The sequence below is a fragment of the Eleutherodactylus coqui genome, chromosome 1, assembly GCF_035609145.1.
Source record: "Eleutherodactylus coqui strain aEleCoq1 chromosome 1, aEleCoq1.hap1, whole genome shotgun sequence".
Lineage (NCBI taxonomy): Eukaryota > Metazoa > Chordata > Amphibia > Anura > Eleutherodactylidae > Eleutherodactylus > Eleutherodactylus coqui.
In genome coordinates this window covers 537,279,547-537,303,056 of record NC_089837.1, presented here as the reverse complement: position 1 = coordinate 537,303,056, position 23,510 = coordinate 537,279,547, and the positions used below count along the sequence as shown (strand labels likewise).

General features: G+C 50.0%; 1 protein-coding gene across 4 annotated transcripts in view; it reads left to right on the top strand.

Moving 5' to 3' along the window:
- The first annotated feature begins 1,790 nt into the window (after nucleotides 1-1,790).
- ALDH3B1 (aldehyde dehydrogenase 3 family member B1) overlaps nucleotides 1,791-23,510 on the top strand; it is a 33,633-nt gene continuing 11,913 nt past the window's right edge. Inside the window, exons 1-4 of one of the 4 annotated variants that reach the window (XM_066588583.1) lie at nucleotides 1,791-1,925; nucleotides 18,082-18,250; nucleotides 20,960-21,070; nucleotides 22,834-22,954. In XM_066588583.1, coding sequence (XP_066444680.1) covers nucleotides 18,092-18,250; nucleotides 20,960-21,070; nucleotides 22,834-22,954 — 391 coding nt within the window. In that variant the 5' untranslated portion in view covers nucleotides 1,791-1,925; nucleotides 18,082-18,091. Of the gene's footprint in view, nucleotides 1,926-8,088; nucleotides 8,123-8,718; nucleotides 8,739-17,878; nucleotides 17,917-18,081; nucleotides 18,251-20,959; nucleotides 21,071-22,833; nucleotides 22,955-23,510 lie in introns of those variants that run through there. The other 3 variants (XM_066588584.1, XM_066588585.1, XM_066588582.1) reach the window with 3 other exon arrangements.

The following is a 23,510-nucleotide window of genomic DNA, read 5'->3' as shown; positions in this document are numbered from 1 at the left end:
GATGTAGCGGAGCAGCGCCGGTAACGGGCCGATGTAGCGGAGCAGCGCCGGTAACGGGCCGATGTAGCGGAGCAGCGCCGGAAACGGGCCGATGTAGCGGAGCAGCGCCGGTAACGGGCCGATGTAGCGGAGCAGCGCCGGTAACGGGCCGATGTAGCGGAGCAGCGCCGGTAACGGGCCGATGTAGCGGAGCAGCGCCGGTAACGGGCCGATGTAGCGGAGCAGCGCCGGTAACGGGCCGATGTAGCGGAGCAGCGCCGGTAACGGGCCGATGTAGCGGAGCAGCGCCGGTAACGGGCCGATGTAGCGGAGCAGCGCCGGTAACGGGCCGATGTAGCGGAGCAGCGCCGGTAACGGGCCGATGTAGCGGAGCAGCGCCGGTAACGGGCCGATGTAGCGGAGCAGCGCCGGTAACGGGCCGATGTAGCGGAGCAGCGCCGGTAACGGGCCGATGTAGCGGAGCAGCGCCGGTAACGGGCCGATGTAGCGGAGCAGCGCCGGTAACGGGCCGATGTAGCGGAGCAGCGCCGGTAACGGGCCGATGTAGCGGAGCAGCGCCGGTAAAGGGACGATGTAGCGGAGCAGCGTGGGTAACGGGCCAGACAAGGTCAGGTGACCTGGTGCAGCGATTTCCAGGTCCTGACCAGGGACAACTGCAGTAGATTTTAAGCGAGCGTCCCAATATACAAATAAAGCAGTTCATGTGCTACATAGGAGCTCTGTGCATGTAGACATGGGCCCAAGTCTCCAAACACTAGCTGGACCTGTGGGTTGTGCAAGAGACTTGGCTCGCATCAGACGGCGCTTGGACACAAGCACAGAAAACCTGGAATTACATCGTGCAGCCCCAAAATACATCAGGATACCTCAGACCTAAGTGCAAAAAGTCCAAAACCAGGGAGTTCAAGGCGTCCAGGGAAGTCAGAACCTGGCGGTCAGCCAACTCATCTTTGATGCGACCCGCCAAGCCCTCCCAGCATACCGCTACCAGGGCCTTATTGTTCCAACCCAACTCCGAGGCCAGGGCTCTAAACCGAATGGCATATTGGCCTTCAGTAAGACAGTTCTGACGAAGGCACAGCAGGAGGAGGCAGCAGAAGTGGTACGACCTGGCAGTGCAAGGGTTAAATCCTGAAGATCGCAGTCTGGAGAGCGATATATTCACGTATGATAGCCGTATCCGCTCTCCTCGTCTTCTCCAGGCGGGGCGGACCCCCCATTTACAGCAGCAGGCTGGAGGTGGTTTTGAAAATCTCATCCACAAGCTGTGAAAATAATCCGCAGAATAAGCGGGCAGAATCCATGTTCGCAGCTCGTCAGTTTTATAGTCAACGAGGAGCGAATTACGCAGAGAAATGGGTGATAAACCCGCCTCCGTGTGCCCGCAGCAGTGGGGCGCCATTACACGGCAGCGGGGCGCCTGCACCGAGTATTGGGTGGGGGTCCGGCGGCTGAGCGTCGCCTCGCCACGTTCGCTCGTTTACTACAATGCACGCATTTTATGTGAAGATGAAAATAATCAACTTTGAGTAAAAACACAACTTCTTCCGTTTTTCCAGGTGTGTTTTTCTAGGGGTCATGAATGCCGCCACAGAGGGCCGAGGACCAACCTGGCGGTGTTAATTCTGCTTGCTTCCAACTCAGCACAAACCACCTGCGGCTGAAGCCGCGCCCAGCGGGCACGGAATGTCACACGGCCATCAGCGATCGGCCGCCACGTCTGGGCGCAGATTTAGCCGCAAGTGTTTTTCACTGTGAGGGAGCGCCGCCGAAATCTAAGAGGGAGTAATCAGAGGAGAACAACACTTGGCAGCATGACAAGCCATGACACGATCTGCTGGATCCCCTCCTCCCGCTCCTCCTCCTCTCTGACTTCCTCTGGGCAAACCGGTCCCAACTGTGAGAAGGGAGAGCAACACAGCAAGGTGAGAAACACGCAGCGCTACATACTAACAGACCGAGGTGAGAAACACGCAGCACTACATACTAACAGACTGAGGTGAGAAACACGCAGCGCTACATACTAACAACACACCGAGGTGAGAAACACGCAGCGCTACATACTAACAACACACCGAGGTGAGAAACATGCAGCGCTACACACTAACAGACTGAGGTGAGAAACACGCAGTGCTACATACTAACAACACATCCAGGTGAGGAACACACAATGCTACACACTAACAACACATCCAGGTGAGGAACACACAGTGCTACACACTAACACATCCAGGTGAGGAACACACAGTGCTACATACTAACAACACATCCAGGTGAGGAACACACAGTGCTACATACTAACAGACCGAGGTGAGAAACACGCAGTGCTACATACTAACAGACCGAGGTGAGAAACACGCAGTGCTACATACTAACACACCAAGGTGAGAAACACGCAGCGCTACATACTAACAACACATCCAGGTGAGAAACACGCAGTGCTACATACTAACAACACATCCAGGTGAGAAACACGCAGTGCTACATACTAACAACACACCGAGGTGAGAAACACGCAGTGCTACATACTAACAGACCGAGGTGAGAAACACGCAGTGCTACATACTAACAGACCGAGGTGAGAAACACGCAGCGCTACATACTAACAGACTGAGGTGAGAAACACACAGTGCTACATACTAACCGACCGAGGTGAGAAACACGCAGTGCTACATACTAACAACACAGCGAGGTGAGAAACACGCAGTGCTACATACTAACACAGCGAGGTGAGAAACACGCAGTGCTACATACTAACAACACACCGCGGTGAGAAACACGCAGCGCTACATACTAACAGACCGAGGTGAGAAACACGCAGCGCTACATACTAACAGACCGAGGTGAGAAACACACAGCGCTACATACTAACAGACTGAGGTGAGAAACACGCAGTGCTACATACTAACAACACACCGAGGTGAGAAACACGCAGCGCTACATACTAACAGACCGAGGTGAGAAACACGCAGCGCTACATACTAACAACACACCAAGGTGAGACACACGCAGCGCTACATACTAACAACACACCAAGGTGAGAAACACGCAGCGCTACATACTAACAGACTGAGGTGAGAAACACGCAGTGCTACATACTAACAGACCGAGGTGAGAAACACGCAGCGCTACATACTAACAGACCGAGGTGAGAAACACGCAGTGCTACATACTAACAGACCGAGGTGAGAAACACGCAGCGCTACATACTAACAGACCGAGGTGAGAAACACGCAGTGCTACATACTAACAGACCGAGGTGAGAAACACGCAGTGCTACATACTAACAACACACCAAGGTGAAAAACACGCAGTGCTACATACTAACAACACACCGAGGTGAGAAACACGCAGCGCTACACACTAACAGACCGAGGTGAGAAACACGCAGTGCTACATACTAACAGACCGAGGTGAGAAACACGCAGCGCTACATACTAACAGACTGAGGTGAGAAACACGCAGTGCTACATACTAACAACACACCGAGGTGAGAAACACGCAGCGCTACACACTAACAGACCGAGGAGAGAAACACGCAGCGCTACATACTAACAGACCGAGGTGAGAAACACGCAGCGCTACATACTAACAGACCGAGGTGAGAAACACGCAGTGCTACATACTAACAGACCGAGGTAAGAAACACGCAGTGCTACATACTAACACAGCGAGGTGAGAAACACGCAGTGCTACATACTAACAACACACCGCGGTGAGAAACACGCAGCGCTACACACTAACAGACCGAGGAGAGAAACACGCAGTGCTACATACTAACAGACCGAGGTGAGAAACACGCAGTGCTACATACTAACAACACACCAAGGTGAGAAACACGCAGCGCTACATACTAACACACCGAGGTGAGAAACACGCAGTGCTACATACTAACAGACCGAGGTGAGAAACACACAGTGCTACATACTAACAGACCGAGGTGAGAAACACGCAGCGCTACATACTAACAGACCGAGGTGAGAAACACACAGCGCTACATACTAACAGACCGAGGTGAGAAACACGCAGTGCTACATACTAACAGACCGAGGTGAGAAACACGCAGTGCTACATACTAACAGACTGAGGTGAGAAACACGCAGTGCTACATACCAACAGACCGAGGTGAGAAACACGCAGTGCTACATACTAACAGACCGAGGTGAGAAACACGCAGTGCTACATACTAACAGACCGAGGTGAGAAACACACAGTGCTACATACTAACAACACACCAAGGTGAGAAACACGCAGCGCTACACACTAACAGACCGAGGTGAGAAACACGCAGCGCTACATACTAACAGACCGAGGTGAGAAACACGCAGTGCTACATACTAACAGACCGAGGTGAGAAACACGCAGTGCTACATACTAACAACACACCGAGGTGAGAAACACGCAGCGCTACATACTAACAACACACCGAGGTGAGAAACACGCAGCGCTACATACTAACAGACCGAGGTGAGAAACACGCAGCGCTACATACTAACAACACACCGCGGTGAGAAACACGCAGTGCTACATACTAACAACACACCAAGGTGAGAAACACGCAGTGCTACATACTAACAGACTGAGGTGAGAAACACGCATTGCTACATACTAACAGACTGAGGTGAGAAACACGCAGCGCTACATACTAACAGACTGAGGTGAGAAACACGCAGTGCTACATACTAACAGACTGAGGTGAGAAACACGCAGTGCTACATACTAACAGACTGAGGTGAGAAACACGCAGCGCTACATACTAACAGACTGAGGTGAGAAACACGCAGCGCTACATACTAACAGACTGAGGTGAGAAACACGCAGTGCTACATACTAACAACACAGCGAGGTGAGAAACACGCAGCACTACATACTAACAGACTGAGGTGAGAAACACGCAGTGCTACATACTAACAACACACCGCGGTGAGAAACACACAGTGCTACATACTAACAACAGACTGAGGTGAGAAACACGCAGTGCTACATACTAACAGACCAAGGTGAGAAACACGCAGTGCTACATACTAACAACACACCGCGGTGAGAAACACGCAGCGCTACATACTAACAACACATCCAGGTGAGAAACACACAGTGCTACATACTAACAACACACCGAGGTGAGGAACACGCAGTGCTACATACTAACAGACCGAGGTGAGAAACACGCAGTGCTACATACTAACAGACCAAGGTGAGAAACACGCAGCGCTACATACTAACAGACCGAGGTGAGAAACACGCAGCGCTACATACTAACAGACCGAGGTGAGGAACACGCAGCGCTACATACTAACAACACACCGAGGTGAGAAACACGCAGCGCTACATACTAACACCACACCGAGGTGAGGAACACGCAGTGCTACATACTAACAGACTGAGGTGAGAAACACGCAGTGCTACATACTAACAACACACCGAGGTGAGAAACACGCAGTGCTACATACTAACAGACTGAGGTGAGAAACACGCAGCGCTACATACTAACAACACATCCAGGTGAGAAACACACAGTGCTACATACTAACAACACACCGAGGTGAGGAACACGCAGTGCTACATACTAACAGACTGAGGTGAGAAACACGCAGTGCTACATACTAACAACACACCGAGGTGAGAAACACGCAGTGCTACATACTAACAGACTGAGGTGAGAAACACGCAGCGCTACATACTAACAACACATCCAGGTGAGAAACACACAGTGCTACATACTAACAACACACCGAGGTGAGGAACACGCAGTGCTACATACTAACAGACTGAGGTGAGAAACACGCAGTGCTACATACTAACAACACACCGAGGTGAGAAACACGCAGCGCTACACACTAACAGACCGAGGTGAGAAACACGCAGTGCTACATACTAACAGACCGAGGTGAGAAACACGCAGTGCTACATACTAACAGACTGAGGTGAGAAACACGCAGTGCTACATACCAACAGACCGAGGTGAGAAACACGCAGTGCTACATACTAACAGACCGAGGTGAGAAACACGCAGTGCTACATACTAACAGACCGAGGTGAGAAACACGCAGCGCTACATACTAACAGACCGAGGTGAGAAACACGCAGTGCTACATACTAACAGACTGAGGTGAGAAACACGCAGTGCTACATACTAACAACACACCGAGGTGAGAAACACGCAGTGCTACATACTAACAGACTGAGGTGAGAAACACGCAGCGCTACATACTAACAACACATCCAGGTGAGAAACACACAGTGCTACATACTAACAACACACCGAGGTGAGGAACACGCAGTGCTACATACTAACAGACTGAGGTGAGAAACACGCAGTGCTACATACTAACAACACACCGAGGTGAGAAACACGCAGCGCTACACACTAACAGACCGAGGTGAGAAACACGCAGTGCTACATACTAACAGACCGAGGTGAGAAACACGCAGTGCTACATACTAACAGACTGAGGTGAGAAACACGCAGTGCTACATACCAACAGACCGAGGTGAGAAACACGCAGTGCTACATACTAACAGACCGAGGTGAGAAACACGCAGTGCTACATACTAACAGACCGAGGTGAGAAACACGCAGCGCTACATACTAACAGACCGAGGTGAGAAACACGCAGTGCTACATACTAACAGACCGAGGTGAGAAACACGCAGTGCTACATACTAACAGACTGAGGTGAGAAACACGCAGTGCTACATACCAACAGACCGAGGTGAGAAACACGCAGTGCTACATACTAACAGACCGAGGTGAGAAACACGCAGTGCTACATACTAACAGACCGAGGTGAGAAACACACAGTGCTACATACTAACAACACACCAAGGTGAGAAACACGCAGCGCTACACACTAACAGACCGAGGTGAGAAACACGCAGCGCTACATACTAACAGACCGAGGTGAGAAACACGCAGCGCTACATACTAACAGACCGAGGTGAGAAACACGCAGAGCTACATACTAACAACACACCGAGGTGAGAAACACGCAGCGCTACATACTAACAACACACCGAGGTGAGAAACACGCAGCGCTACATACTAACAGACCGAGGTGAGAAACACGCAGCGCTACATACTAACAACACACCGCGGTGAGAAACACGCAGTGCTACATACTAACAACACACCAAGGTGAGAAACACACAGTGCTACATACTAACAGACTGAGGTGAGAAACACGCAGTGCTACATACTAACAGACTGAGGTGAGAAACACGCAGTGCTACATACTAACAGACAGGTGAGAAACACGCAGCGCTACATACTAACAGACTGAGGTGAGAAACACGCAGTGCTACATACTAACAGACTGAGGTGAGAAACACGCAGTGCTACATACTAACAGACTGAGGTGAGAAACACGCAGTGCTACATACTAACAGACTGAGGTGAGAAACACGCAGCGCTACATACTAACAGACTGAGGTGAGAAACACGCAGCGCTACATACTAACAGACTGAGGTGAGAAACACGCAGTGCTACATACTAACAACACAGCGAGGTGAGAAACACGCAGCGCTACATACTAACAGACTGAGGTGAGAAACACGCAGTGCTACATACTAACAACACACCGCGGTGAGAAACACACAGTGCTACATACTAACAACAGACTGAGGTGAGAAACACGCAGTGCTACATACTAACAGACCAAGGTGAGAAACACGCAGTGCTACATACTAACAACACACCGCGGTGAGAAACACGCAGCGCTACATACTAACAACACATCCAGGTGAGAAACACACAGTGCTACATACTAACAACACACCGAGGTGAGGAACACGCAGTGCTACATACTAACAGACCGAGGTGAGAAACACGCAGTGCTACATACTAACAGACCAAGGTGAGAAACACGCAGTGCTACATACTAACAACACACCGCGGTGAGAAACACGCAGCGCTACATACTAACAACACATCCAGGTGAGAAACACACAGTGCTACATACTAACAACACACCGAGGTGAGGAACACGCAGTGCTACATACTAACAGACCGAGGTGAGAAACACGCAGTGCTACATACTAACAGACCAAGGTGAGAAACACGCAGCGCTACATACTAACAGACCGAGGTGAGAAACACGCAGCGCTACATACTAACAGACCGAGGTGAGGAACACGCAGCGCTACATACTAACAACACACCGAGGTGAGAAACACGCAGCGCTACATACTAACACCACACCGAGGTGAGGAACACGCAGTGCTACATACTAACAGACTGAGGTGAGAAACACGCAGTGCTACATACTAACAACACACCGAGGTGAGAAACACGCAGTGCTACATACTAACAGACTGAGGTGAGAAACACGCAGCGCTACATACTAACAACACATCCAGGTGAGAAACACACAGTGCTACATACTAACAACACACCGAGGTGAGGAACACGCAGTGCTACATACTAACAGACTGAGGTGAGAAACACGCAGTACTACATACTAACAACACACCGAGGTGAGAAACACGCAGCGCTACACACTAACAGACCGAGGTGAGAAACACGCAGCGCTACATACTAACAACACATCCAGGTGAGGAACACACAGTGCTACATACTAACAGACCGAGGTGAGGAACACACAGTGCTACATACTAACAGACCGAGGTGAGAAACACGCAGCGCTACATACTAACAACACACCGAGGTGAGAAACACGCAGCGCTACACACTAACAGACCGAGGTGAGAAACACGCAGTGCTACATACTAACAGACCGAGGTGAGAAACACGCAGCGCTACATACTAACAACACACCGAGGTGAGAAACACGCAGCGCTACACACTAACAGACCGAGGTGAGAAACACGCAGTGCTACATACTAACAACACAACCAGGTGAGGAACACACAGTGCTACATACTAACAACATATCCAGGTGAGGAACACACAGTGCTACATACTAACAACACACCAAGGTGAGAAACACGCAGTGCTACATACTAACAACACACCGCGGTGAGAAACACGCAGCGCTACACACTAACAGACTGAGGTGAGAAACACGCAGTGCTACATACTAACAACACACCGAGGTGAGAAACACGCAGCGCTACACACTAACAGACTGAGGTGAGAAACATGCAGTGCTACATACTAACAACACACCAAGGTGAGGAGCACACAGTGCTACACACTAACAACACATCCAGGTGAGGAACACACAGTGCTACATACTAACAACACATCCAGGTGAGGAACACACAGTGCTACATACTAACAACACATCCAGGTGAGGAACACACAGTGCTACATACTAACAACACATCCAGGTGAGGAACACACAGTGCTACACACTAACACATCCAGGTGAGGAACACACAGTGCTACATACTAACAACACATCCAGGTGAGAAACACACAGTGCTACATACTAACAGACCGAGGTGAGAAACACGCAGCGCTACATACTAACAACACACCGAGGTGAGAAACACGCAGCGCTACATACTAACAACACACCGAGGTGAGAAACATGCAGCGCTACACACTAACAGACTGAGGTGAGAAACACGCAGTGCTACATACTAACAACACATCCAGGTGAGGAACACACAGTGCTACATACTAACAACACATCCAGGTGAGGAACACACAGTGCTACATACTAACAACACATCCAGGTGAGGAACACACAGTGCTACACACTAACACATCCAGGTGAGGAACACACAGTGCTACATACTAACAACACATCCAGGTGAGAAACACACAGTGCTACATACTAACAGACCGAGGTGAGAAACACGCAGCGCTACATACTAACAACACACCGAGGTGAGAAACACGCAGCGCTACACACTAACAGACTGAGGTGAGAAACACGCAGTGCTACATACTAACAACACATCCAGGTGAGGAACACACAGTGCTACACACTAACAACACATCCAGGTGAGGAACACACAGTGCTACACACTAACACATCCAGGTGAGGAACACACAGTGCTACATACTAACAACACATCCAGGTGAGAAACACACAGTGCTACATACTAACAGACCGAGGTGAGAAACACGCAGCGCTACATACTAACAACACACCGAGGTGAGAAACACGCAGCGCTACATACTAACAACACACCGAGGTGAGAAACACGCAGCGCTACATACTAACAACAGACCGAGGTGAGATACACACAGTGCTACATACTAACAACACATCCAGGTGAGAAACACACAATGCTACATACTAACAACACATCCAGGTGAGAAACACACAGTGCTACACACTAACAACACATCCAGGTGAGGAACACGCAGTGCTACATACTAACAACACATCCAGGTGAGGAACACACAGTGCTACATACTAACAACACATCCAGGTGAGAAACACACAGTGCTACATACTAACAACACATCCAGGTGAGAAACACACAGTGCTACATACTAACAACACATCCAGGTGAGAAACACACAGTGCTACATACTAATAACACATCCAGGTGAGAAACACACATTGCTACACACTAACAACACACCGAGGTGAGAAACACACAGTGCTACATACTAACAACACATCCAGGTGAGGAACACACAATGCTACATACTAACAACACATCCAGGTGAGGAACACGCAGTGCTACATACTAACAACACATCCAGGTGAGGAACACACAGTGCTACATACTAACAACACATCCAGGTGAGAAACACACAGTGCTACATACTAACAACACATCCAGGTGAGGAACACACAATGCTACACACTAACAACACATCCAGGTGAGGAACACACAGTGCTACATACTAACAACACATCCAGGTGAGGAACACACAGTGCTACATACTAACAACACATCCAGGTGAGGAACACACAATGCTACATACTAACAACACATCCAGGTGAGGAACACGCAGTGCTACATACTAACAACACATCCAGGTGAGAAACACACAATGCTACATACTAACAACACATCCAGGTGAGGAGCACACAGTGCTACATACTAACAACACATCCAGGTGAGGAACACACAATGCTACATACTAATAACACACCGAGGTGAGAAACACGCAGTGCTACATACTAACAACACATCCAGGTGAGAAACACACAGTGCTACATACTAACAACAGACCGAGGTGAGAAACACACAGTGCTACATACTAACAGACCGAGGTGAGAAACACACAGTGCTACATACTAACAGACCGAGGTGAGAAACACGCAGCGCTACATACTAACAACACATCCAGGTGAGGAACACACAGTGCTACATACTAACAACACATCCAGGTGAGGAACACACAGTGCTACATACTAACAACACATCCAGGTGAGGAACACACAGTGCTACATACTAACAACACATCCAGGTGAGGAACACACAGTGCTACATACTAACAACACATCCAGGTGAGGAACACACAGTGCTACATACTAACAACACATCCAGGTGAGGAACACGCAATGCTACATACTAACAACACATCCAGGTGAAAAACACGCAGTGCTACATACTAATAACACACCGAGGTGAGAAACACACAGTGCTACATACTAACAACACATCCAGGTGAGGAACACGCAGTGCTACATACTAACAACACATCCAGGTGAGAAACACACAATGCTACATACTAACAACACATCCAGGTGAGGAACACACAGTGCTACATACTAACAACACATCCAGGTGTGGAACACACAATGCTACATACTAACAACACATCCAGGTGAGGAACACACAATGCTACATATTAACAACACATCCAGGTGAGGAACACGCAGTGCTACATACTAACACATCCAGGTGAGGAACACACAGTGCTACATACTAACAACACATCCAGGTGAGGAACACGCAGTGCTACATACTAATAACACATCCAGGTGAGGAGCACACAGTGCTACATACTAACAACACATCCAGGTGAGGAACACACAATGCTACATACTAACAACACATCCAGGTGAGGAACACACAATGCTACATATTAACAACACATCCAGGTGAGGAACACGCAGTGCTACATACTAACAACACATCCAGGTGAGGAACACGCAGTGCTACATACTAACAACACATCCAGGTGAGGAACACGCAGTGCTACATACTAACAACACATCCAGGTGAGGAACACACAGTGCTACATACTAACAACACATCCAGGTGTGGAACACACAATGCTACATACTAACAACACATCCAGGTGAGGAACACACAATGCTACATATTAACAACACATCCAGGTGAGGAACACGCAGTGCTACATACTAACACATCCAGGTGAGGAACACACAGTGCTACATACTAACAACACATCCAGGTGAGGAACACGCAGTGCTACATACTAATAACACATCCAGGTGAGGAGCACACAGTGCTACATACTAACAACACATCCAGGTGAGGAACACACAATGCTACATACTAACAACACATCCAGGTGAGGAACACACAATGCTACATATTAACAACACATCCAGGTGAGGAACACGCAGTGCTACATACTAACAACACATCCAGGTGAGGAACACGCAGTGCTACATACTAACAACACATCCAGGTGAGGAACACGCAGTGCTACTGTGGGGGAAATTAGCCAGGCCCCCAGCTTTTGTGATATTATTTTCGATTCTACTGTTTCAGAGAAATCATTTCAGTTGCTAGAATGTCAGAAGTACCAAGTAATAAACCGGCAGCCAGAGAGAGTCACAGGACTGATAACAATGGAACAGAAGTTGGAATAAAGTCCTCAATAGTTCTGCTGAATCATTATGACATGTTAGATGTTTTAGACACGTATGAAGGAAATATCAGAATCGCTGAAGGATGGAAAATGTTAGGTATTACGAATAGAGTTTGATCGATCATGTGGCAAATGGCCGAATGATGTAAACACGTATGTAACGTTTGGCTCAGAATCAACGTCACTTTATTTATATGAGATGTTTATAAAAAGGGCTCCTATCTGCAATAACGGTCGGAGATGAATTGTACACTCAATGCAGCTGTACACAATGACATTCTCCCTGCCGATCGGTATCACTTAAACAATGATGAGTACTCATGTCAATTTGGACGCCGGATGACATACTAACGGGAGTTTTTTCCTAACAGCTACATACTAACAGCACACCGAGGTGAGAAACACACAATGCTACATACTAGCAACACATCCAGGTGAGGAACACACAATGCTACATACTAACAGCACACCGAGGTGAGAAACACACAATGCTACATACTAACAACACATCCAGGTGAGAAACACACAGTGCTACATACTAACAACACATCCAGGTGAGAAACACACAGTGCTACATACTAACAACACATCCAGGTGAGAAACACACAATGCTACATACTAACAACACATCCAGGTGAGGAACACACAATGCTACATACTAACAACACATCCAGGTGAGGGGCACACAATGCTACATACTAACAACACATCCAGGTGAGGAACACACAATGCTACATACTAACAACACATCCAGGTGAGAAACACACAGTGCTACATACTAACAACACATCCAGGTGAGAAACACACAGTGCTACATACTAACAACACATCCAGGTGAGAAACACACAATGCTACATACTAACAACACATCCAGGTGAGGAACACACAATGCTACATACTAACAACACATCCAGGTGAGGAACACACAATGCTACATACTAACAACACATCCAGGTGAGGAACACACAATGCTACATACTAACAACACATCCAGGTGAGGAACACACAATGCTACATACTAACAACACATCCAGGTGAGAAACACACAATGCTACATACTAACAACACATCCAGGTGAGGAACACACAATGCTACATACTAACAACACACCGAGGTCAGGAACACGCAATCCTATATACTACTAGAGGTACACGACCGTTAGCTGGAATTGTAGGTCTCTACTAAAGGTACAGGACCATTACCATCAGATTGTAGGTCACTACTAGAGGGACACGACCGTTAGCTGTGGATAATAGGTCACTACTAGAGGGACACGACCGTTAGCTGTGGATAGTAGGTCACTACTAGAGGGACACGACCGTTAGCTGTGGATTGTAGGTCACTACTAGAGGGACACGACCGTTAGCTGTGGATTGTAGGTCACTACTAGAGGGACACGACCGTTAGCTGTGGATTGTAGGTCACTACTAGAGGGACACGACCGTTAGCTGTGGATTGTAGGTCACTACTAGAGGGACACGACCGTTAGCTGTGGATTGTAGGTCACTACTAGAGGGACACGACCGTTAGCTGTGGATTGTAGGTCACTACTAGAGGGACACGACCGTTAGCTGTGGATTGTAGGTCACTACTAGAGGGACACGACCGTTAGCTGTGGATTGTAGGTCACTACTAGAGGGACACGACCGTTAGCTGTGGATTGTAGGTCACTACTAGAGGGACACGACCGTTAGCTGTGGATTGTAGGTCACTACTAGAGGGACACGACCGTTAGCTGTGGATTGTAGGTCACTACTAGAGGGACACGACCGTTAGCTGTGGATTGTAGGTCACTACTAGAGGGACACGACCGTTAGCTGTGGATTGTAGGTCACTACTAGAGGGACACGACCGTTAGCTGTGGATTGTAGGTCACTACTAGAGGGACACGACCGTTAGCTGTGGATTGTAGGTCACTACTAGAGGGACACGACCGTTAGCTGTGGATTGTAGGTCACTACTAGAGGGACACGACCGTTAGCTGTGGATTGTTGGGCACTACTAGAGGGACACGACCGTTAGCTGTGGATTGTAGGTCACTACTAGAGGGACACGACCGTTAGCTGTGGATTGTAGGTCACTACTAGAGGGACACGACCGTTAGCTGTGGATTGTAGGTCACTACTAGAGGGACACGACCGTTAGCTGTGGATTGTAGGTCACTACTAGAGGGACACGACCGTTAGCTGTGGATTGTAGGTCACTACTAGAGGGACACGACCGTTAGCTGTGGATTGTAGGTCACTACTAGAGGGACACGACCGTTAGCTGTGGATTGTAGGTCACTACTAGAGGGACACGACCGTTAGCTGTGGATTGTAGGTCACTACTAGAGGGACACGACCGTTAGCTGTGGATTGTAGGTCACTACTAGAGGGACACGACCGTTAGCTGTGGATTGTAGGTCACTACTAGAGGGACACGACCGTTAGCTGTGGATTGTAGGTCACTACTAGAGGGACACGACCGTTAGCTGTGGATTGTAGGTCACTACTAGAGGGACACGACCGTTAGCTGTGGATTGTAGGTCACTACTAGAGGGACACGACAGTTAGCTGTGGATTGTAGGTCACTACTAGAGGGACACGACCGTTAGCTGTGGATTGTAGGTCACTACTAGAAGGACACGACCGTTAGCTGTGGATTGTAGGTCACTACTAGAGGGACACGACCGTTAGCTGTGGATTGTAGGTCACTACTAGAAGGACACGACCGTTAGCTGTGGATTGTAGGTCACTACTAGAGGGACACGACCGTTAGCTGTGGATTGTAGGCCACTACTAGAGGGACACGACCGTTAGCTGTGGATTGTAGGCCACTACTAGAGGGACACGACCGTTAGCTGTGGATTGTAGGCCACTACTAGAGGCACATGACCGTTAGCTGTGGATTGTAGGTCACTACTAGAGGGACACGACCGTTAGCTGTGGATTGTAGGTCACTACTAGAGGGACACGACCGTTAGCTGTGGATTGTAGGTCACTACTAGAGGGACACGACCGTTAGCTGTGGATTGTAGGTCACTACTAGAGGGACACGACCGTTAGCTGTGGATTGTAGGTCACTACTAGAGGGACACGACCGTTAGCTGTGGATTGTAGGTCACTACTAGAGGGACACGACCGTTAGCTGTGGATTGTAGGCCACTACTAGAGGGACACGACCGTTAGCTGTGGATTGTAGGCCACTACTAGAGGGACACGACCGTTAGCTGTGGATTGTAGGCCACTACTAGAGGGACACGACCGTTAGCTGTGGATTGTAGGTCACTACTAGAGGGACACGACCGTTAGCTATGGATTGTAGGTCACTACTAGAGGGACACGACCGTTAGCTGTGGATTATAGGTCACTAATAGAGGGACACGGCCGTTAGCTGTGGATTGTAGGTCACTAATAGAGGGACACGACCGTTAGCTATAGACTGTAGGTCACTAATAGAGGGACACGACCGTTAGCTGTGGATTGTAGGTCACTACTAGAGGGACACGGCCGTTAGCTGTGGATTGTAGGCCACTACTAGAGGGACACGACCGTTAGCTGTGGATTGTAGGCCACTACTAGAGGGACACGACCGTTAGCTGTGGATTGTAGGTCACTAGTGGAGGGACACGACCGTTAGCTGTGGATTGTAGGTCACTAGTGGAGGGACACGACCGTTAGCTGTGGATTGTAGGTCACTACTAGAGGGACACGACCGTTAGCTGTGGATTGTAGGCCACTACTAGAGGGACACGACCATTAGCTGTGGATTGTAGGCCACTACTAGAGGGACACGACCGTTAGCTGTGGATTGTAGGTCACTACTAGAGGGACACGACCGTTAGCTGTGGATTGTAGGTCACTAGTGGAGGGACACGACCGTTAGCTGTGGATTGTAGGTCACTAGTGGAGGGACACGACCGTTAGCTGTGGATTGTAGGTCACTACTAGAGGGACACGACCGTTAGCTGTGGATTGTAGGCCACTACTAGAGGGACACGACCATTAGCTGTGGATTGTAGGCCACTACTAGAGGGACACGACCGTTAGCTGTGGATTGTAGGTCACTACTAGAGGGACACGACCGTTAGCTGTGGATTGTAGGTCACTACTAGAGGGACACGACCGTTAGCTGTGGATTGTAGGTCACTAGTGGAGGGACACGACCGTTAGCTGTAGATTGTTGGTCACTAGTGGAGGGACACGACCGTTAGCTGTAGATTGTTGGTCACTAGTGGAGGGACACGACCGTTAGCTGTAGATTGTAGGTCACTAGTGGAGGGACAGAGCCATTTCCTTCCTTCTCTGTGTGTTGGAGTAGCTGATTTCTGGGTCTCCTGGTGGCTCTGGTGATTTCTGGTCTCCTGGTGGCTCTGGTGATTTCTGGTCTCCTGGTGGCTCTGGTGATTTGGTCATCAATTGAGGTGAGATGGTAGCTCTGGTATAAATGTCCTTTTAAGATGGTATAGATGTTCCTCTCTATCTGGTGGGTTGGAGCAGATCTGGTTGTATCTGACGGCCCGGCTGTAGACAATGCACTTTTTGATGTGTCTGGGATGGTATCTGTCTCATCTGAGGTATTTGGGACGATCAATCAGTTTGTAGTACAGGGATGTCTGTATTGAGTTGTTTGAGATTTTATGTTGGTGTCCAAAAAGTGGAGTAGCTTAATGTCAGGCTTATGGTGGGGGCTGCATTGAATCTCTCATGGACCTTTATTAGTTCTTGTCCGGTGTTGGTCCAGATGATTACGATGTCATCAATGTAGCAGACGTAGGCCAATGGTTTGTTGGAGGCCAGGAAGTCACTCTCCGGTTCTGCCATGATAAGGTTGGCATATTGCGGTGCCATTTTACTGCCCGGTGGTCAGTCCATCTTCAAGGGGGATGTTGGAGTATTAGGATTACACATCCACAGTGGCCAGGATGGTGGCATCGGGGACGGCCCCTACGGTTGATCAATTTGCTCAGTAGGTTTTTTTCTCTTCTATATCTTTGGATCCATTTCATTTCGGCCTGAAGAAGAGACATTAAAGGGTGTCATAAGTACAGGATTCCTGGGTTTGTCCTGAGATCAGTCACACACTAACACAACATACAGCACTGGTGTTCGGTGACGGGCAGACTCCGTGTATCAGAGTGGTGGGTGACTGCTGTTAGCGGGAGGCGGGCTGTCAGTCAGCCACACCCATAGCGGATGGCATGGTCTCAGCTTCTGATGTAAGTTCATGTCCCGGGGAGGGAAGAGGTTAATGTCACCCCTGTGCCGTCATCGAGTCACATAATTAAATTCTGTCGGCCATAGCATAATGGCGTGGAGCGCAGAATGGGCTCGCTGGGACGTCCGCCTGCAGATTGTCACTTGCTATCTTCTCTCCTGTCCAGCCGCTGCACAATGGCGTACGAGGAGACCATCAACCGCCTGAGACGCAGCTTTCGAGAAGGGAAGACGCGGCCGTTACAGTTCCGGATTTCGCAGCTGAAAGCGTTGAATAAATTCGTAGAAGAAAATAAGGAGCAGATACTGGAGAGTCTGAAGAAAGACATGAAGAAGGTGAGTGCGGAACACAGAGTGGGCGAGACATAACTAGCGCAGTAATGGAGCCATACTGGCGGACCGCGCCCTGATGTATGCATACCGCCAAGCAGTGCAGCGCTGCGCCAATCATTGCCCATGTCATGGTGGTCAGTGCTCAGACTGCTGGAGGTGCCCTGAGGTGAAGTGTGAAATGGCGCCCCCTCGTCTTACAGGTACTGCAGGCACCTATAGCCCTGTCGCGCTTTCAGGCTTCATATAACTTTACTGAACAGTTGCATCATACAGTCGTGCTCAGACGGGCGGTTATACAAGCGTTACGTAATAACTGGCATTACACTTTCCAAACAGGTAATAACACTTTCATCATGCGGCGTCTCTCATCTGCAGTTACATCAGTTCCTCATTAGTTCCTCCTGGCAGCAGTAAGGCACATGGCGTTCTCATAACTACATACATCATGGATGGCCGTAACGACTGAGCGCCTGACGGCTCCCCAGAGGTCGTCATACTGCTGGTTTCACTTCCCTTACTTTACGCTCCTCCGTGCTGCACCATTACTAAACCTCGAGCACATTGTATGCTTACACTTCAGCCTTAAGCCTTTTACCCCTTTATGCTATTCCATTAACCCTTGCCAGGCCTTGTGTAACCTAAACCACAGTGCCATAATTACATCCCGCTGTTACAGTTCCGTTACCCCTCGCCCCATGCCAAACAGGAGGTGGTAGTCCACTCACGCTGATACGAGTCGTTGCTCGCTGTGCGCTCTCGCTTCTGTTGTTGTCCGGCACAGGTCTTTGATACCACTACCATGGTGACCAGCACTGCAGAGAGGGAGAAGCTGTGGGGCCCATTGGTTAAGCTTACTAGTCGCCGATAGTTAGAGGTCTCTGAGGAGTGGGAAGGACCCAGACATAGGAGGGGTGTGCAGCAGGTAGATAAGATGGTAGTCACGGTGGCTCCACTGCTCCTCCTGGCAAGGTGTAAATGTTGTCTGGCGTGGTGCCACTACAGTGGTAAAGCTGGCAGTTCTTAACACCTGCGGGTTGGGCAAGGGGAAGATGTTTGTCGTGATGCCAGTCCATATACAGGTAGGGAAACAAAAATGAGGGTAGTAGTCCTTGCTCCAGTGCGTAGTGTGGTACCTCAGTGCAGATGTATTATTGGTGGGAAGGCACTCCAGGAAGGAGAATAGGTGGTAAAACAATTAAACTTTTTATTGGCACAGAGAGGGAGTGGGGACTCTTGAACTTGGCAGCAGTTACACAACTTGAATTCCATTACTTGAGGTCAATGATGACCTTGAATTACATGGATAGACAGTGATTACTTCTGATTCTCTCTGCATTCTCCAGGGCTTGACAACCTTAACTTTCAGCTTTTCTCCCAGGCTTTAACTATTGCATTGAACATTACTTTCTGACTTGATTTCCCTTCTTTCCTTTTCTGTTCTTTCTCTCTCCTCTGCTAACTCTTCAGAATAACTGGGCTTGAAGATGCTCACACTTCAGATGTTCTAGCTTCCCACCGCACAGGCTGATCCTTGACATTGCTCCTCTTTCTCTCCTTCTCTCTATTTTGCATCAGACTCTTCTCCTCCTCCTCTCACTTGACTCTCTAACTCCGCCCACTCTCTACCTTTTTTACTCTCCTCTTACTCGCTCGCCCAATCCTAAACTAGGAGAAAACTCTCTATCCAATCCCTGAGCTAACTAGAGGATGATTGATAGGTATGAGAGCAGGTTAGGGTGAATCATGCAGGGTTTGCTGGAAAGAAGACTTAATTAAAACATTTGAAGTGATACTCAAATATTTAACATATGTTTAAAGATATAGACATGTAACTATGTAAAGTGTCTAACAGTGCTGCGGGTCCCCCAACTCTGGGGTACTACATGGGCTGTGCATGTCTGCGGCTGTGACACAGCTCCCAGACCCTTTATACTGGGTGCTTATGGCCTTAGCTTTCGCTGTCCACTTTTCCCTATCTGCAGGATGTTCCTCATTAGCTGTGCCACCGCTACCTCACCAGTGGAGGATTCAGAAATGTGGCGCCCAAAGTGCCTATTAACCCCTCTTCACTACCGCTGCCTTCTGGTAGAGGATTGACCTGCACCTCTGTGTGCCAGCTATAGCGCTCGCTTCCTCCTCCGTGGCCCGTAATTATAGGAGTCTCTGGGGAAGAGCTTCACATGGTGGCCATCATGTGAAGGGAGGATGCAGTAGTAATAATGTCCTCTTGAAAGGCAGCATTGGCAGCTGCTGCCAAGTCTGTGACCGCCGACCTCTCCCAGCGGTGTCTGTGCTGCGTGTAGGAGTGGCGCACACAGATGCTGTCACAGACTAAGCCGCGGCTGCCATGGGGGACCAGGAATGCAGGCAGGGTGAGTGAAATGCCTGTTGGGTTCTTGCCCGGCCGACTCCTAGGAAGCAATTATTTTTTTTACCAGCAATTAATGGGCAGTAAAAAAAAATTAGCAGCCGGGGTGACGGGGGTGACAACCGTCCGCCCCTCTGAGGTCCCGCAGACTCGGGCCACTTTGTGGTAGGTGGACAGCTTGTAGTAAATATGGCTTCTTGGGGTGTACAAGCTCGGACCTATACTATATACGGCATGTATGCATTGGGCTGCTCCTAGGCTGGGCCCCTCTCCATCACAGTGGCCCCTGGTCCTCATGTTTAGACAATCATACAGGTTTGCTGACTTGCTTTCTGTTTTCGCAGCCATTATTTGAAGTGGAGCTATCAGAATTTAGTCTGCTAAAAAGTGAGATCAACCTGGCGCTCAACAACCTGACCACCTGGACGGCCGACGAGCACGTGAGCAAGAATTTGGTGAGTCCACCGCTGGTGAATGACAGAGCAGCCACTGGGGCAGATGTGCCAGCCAATGGAGGGAGGATGAGGGGGAGAGGGGGGATGAGGAAGGAGGATGAGGGGAGAGGGGGTAGGGAGGGGAGAGGGGGCAGGGAAGGGAGGGGAGAGGGGAGGATTAGGGGGAAGGGAAGATGATGAGGGGTGAGGGGGGAGGATGAGGAAGGCTTTGGGGCAGTAAAGAATAATTCAGGAATCCATTAAGACTGACATTTTGTCACCCAGGAGTAATCTGAAACGTGCCAAAGTTATTAAAGGCCCATTTACACGGGACAAGTGTCAGCCAAACGATGCCCGCCCCTCGTCCCTGTACCCCCGCGGTCCCGTGCTCCTGCAGGGGAGCTAGCACAGCTGTTTCGCACATGGAGCGGCTAGCAGGGGGGCGGGGCAGTGCAGGAGATTTCTCTCCTCTTGCCCCCCCCTGCCCCTCTCCATTGAGATACACAGCGGCCATTCGCTATGAACGGCGACTGTATGCACTGACCGAGGAGCGATGAGCCTTATGCAGCATAAAGGATGAGCGGTGAAGCTCATGGCTCATCGGTCAGTGTAACCAGCGGCCGCTCAGTGGTGAACAGCCGCTGTGTTATGTCAGTGGAGGGGGGAGGGGAGCGTAAGGAGAGAAATCTCCTGCACTGCCCCGCCCCCTGCTGGTGGCTCCATGACCCAGCCAGCTCTCATGCAGGAGCACAGGAGCCCGAAGATACTGGAACGAGGGGCGGCCATCGTTTGCCCAACAGCCGTCCTGTGTAAATGGGGCTTAAGAGGTGAACGCCAGAAAATAGAGCGCAGCCAACCAGTAAATCCGTCCGGCGCCGGACCTTTTCGCTAATTCCCACAAACGTTTTTTGGAAACCAGGCGAGAGAGCAGCGTAAGTTTGGGGAAAAACATTCAGAATCTATGCAGCTTGTCGGCTAGACTCCCCCCCCCCCCCCCACGTGCGGGAACTCCGGATGGAATAAAGCCAGCGATACATTCATACATTCTCCCTGAAGTTTAAAAATGTGTCAAAAATATACACCCGCTCACCGTGAAAGGCGCTGCCAGCTGCCCGCGGTGTCAGATCCGTGGTATCACCAGGTTAGGGCGCACATCAGCCACCATCAGATGACTGCGCTCGGACCGCCCCTAGGAAAGTCGCTGGGCCCTCCTGCTGCGATAAAGCCTTCTGCCTGCTCTAACAGAAGAGGAAGCTGGAAAAGAGGCTCCTCCCCCCGGGTGGTATCATGTGATGTAGGCGTGGCTTATTCCTGCCTTTCATAATGTTACTCGCACAGTTATAGGAACCACAACAAAGACCCAGAGCCGCCCTGATTCCTCCACAGGAGGGCGCAAATACTTATATGATACAAACTGTGACTGTCCAATGTCTCGCCTTCGTCCGGAGAGGCACCACGTTTGGGGTACGGGGGTGCCGTGGCAGTAGTAGCTTTCCCTTATCTGGGCTCAATAAGCATCCCTGACTCATCCGCCTACTGTGTAGTAAAGAAACGATGCAAGCGGCTCCACACGATACCTGCGGGGGGCGCTGCGATTATCAGCATAAACCGTAATCCAGCGCACGACAGCGCGAGGCGTCTCATAGAGGAGACCCCCAATGTCCTGGGCATGAGGGGACACTAGGAGACCACCAATGTACCAGCTGCCTACAGCCCTGCACACGCCTAGAACATGTATGAGATCACGGCCACATCTCACTGCGGATGTTCTCCTCCCGCGGCAGGTCACAGCCCTGGACTCGGCCTTCATCCGGAAGGAGCCGTTTGGTGTTGTTCTTATCATCTCCCCATGGAATTACCCCGTGAACCTCTCTCTCATCCCCCTTGTTGGGGCGATTGCGGCCGGTGAGTCCCTCGTATTGTCATCTGCAGGTTAGACATCTCTTAGCAGTCCTGGTTGTGGGAACAGAAGCTGCAACCTCAAACATCAACGCCGGGTTCTAGATTTATGCAGAAATGTAGATTGTGGACCAGGAAGATGTTTCCAGTAGGCTCAGCCAGAAATGGCGCCAGGAGTCCAACGGGAAAGGATCAGTGGTGCAGCGGCATCAGAATGCAGAGCTTGGGGAGGATGGGAGGAAGTAAAGGGTAAAATGGAGGGTGTGGGGGAGCAGAGGGGGCAGAGGAACAGAGGGTGTGGGGGAACAGAGGGCGTGGGGGAGCAGAGGGGGCGGAGGAAAAGAGGGTGTAGGGGAGCACAGGGCTGGAGGAACAGAGGGTGTGGGGGAGCACAGGGGGCGGAGGAAAAGAGGGTGTAGGGGAGCACAGGGCTGGAGGAACGGAGGGTGTGGGGGGGCAGAGGGGTCGGAGGAACAGAGGGTGAAGGGGAGCACAGGGGGCGGAGGAACGGAGAGTGTGGGGGAGCAGAGGGGTCGGAGGAACAGAGGGTGAAGGGGAGCAC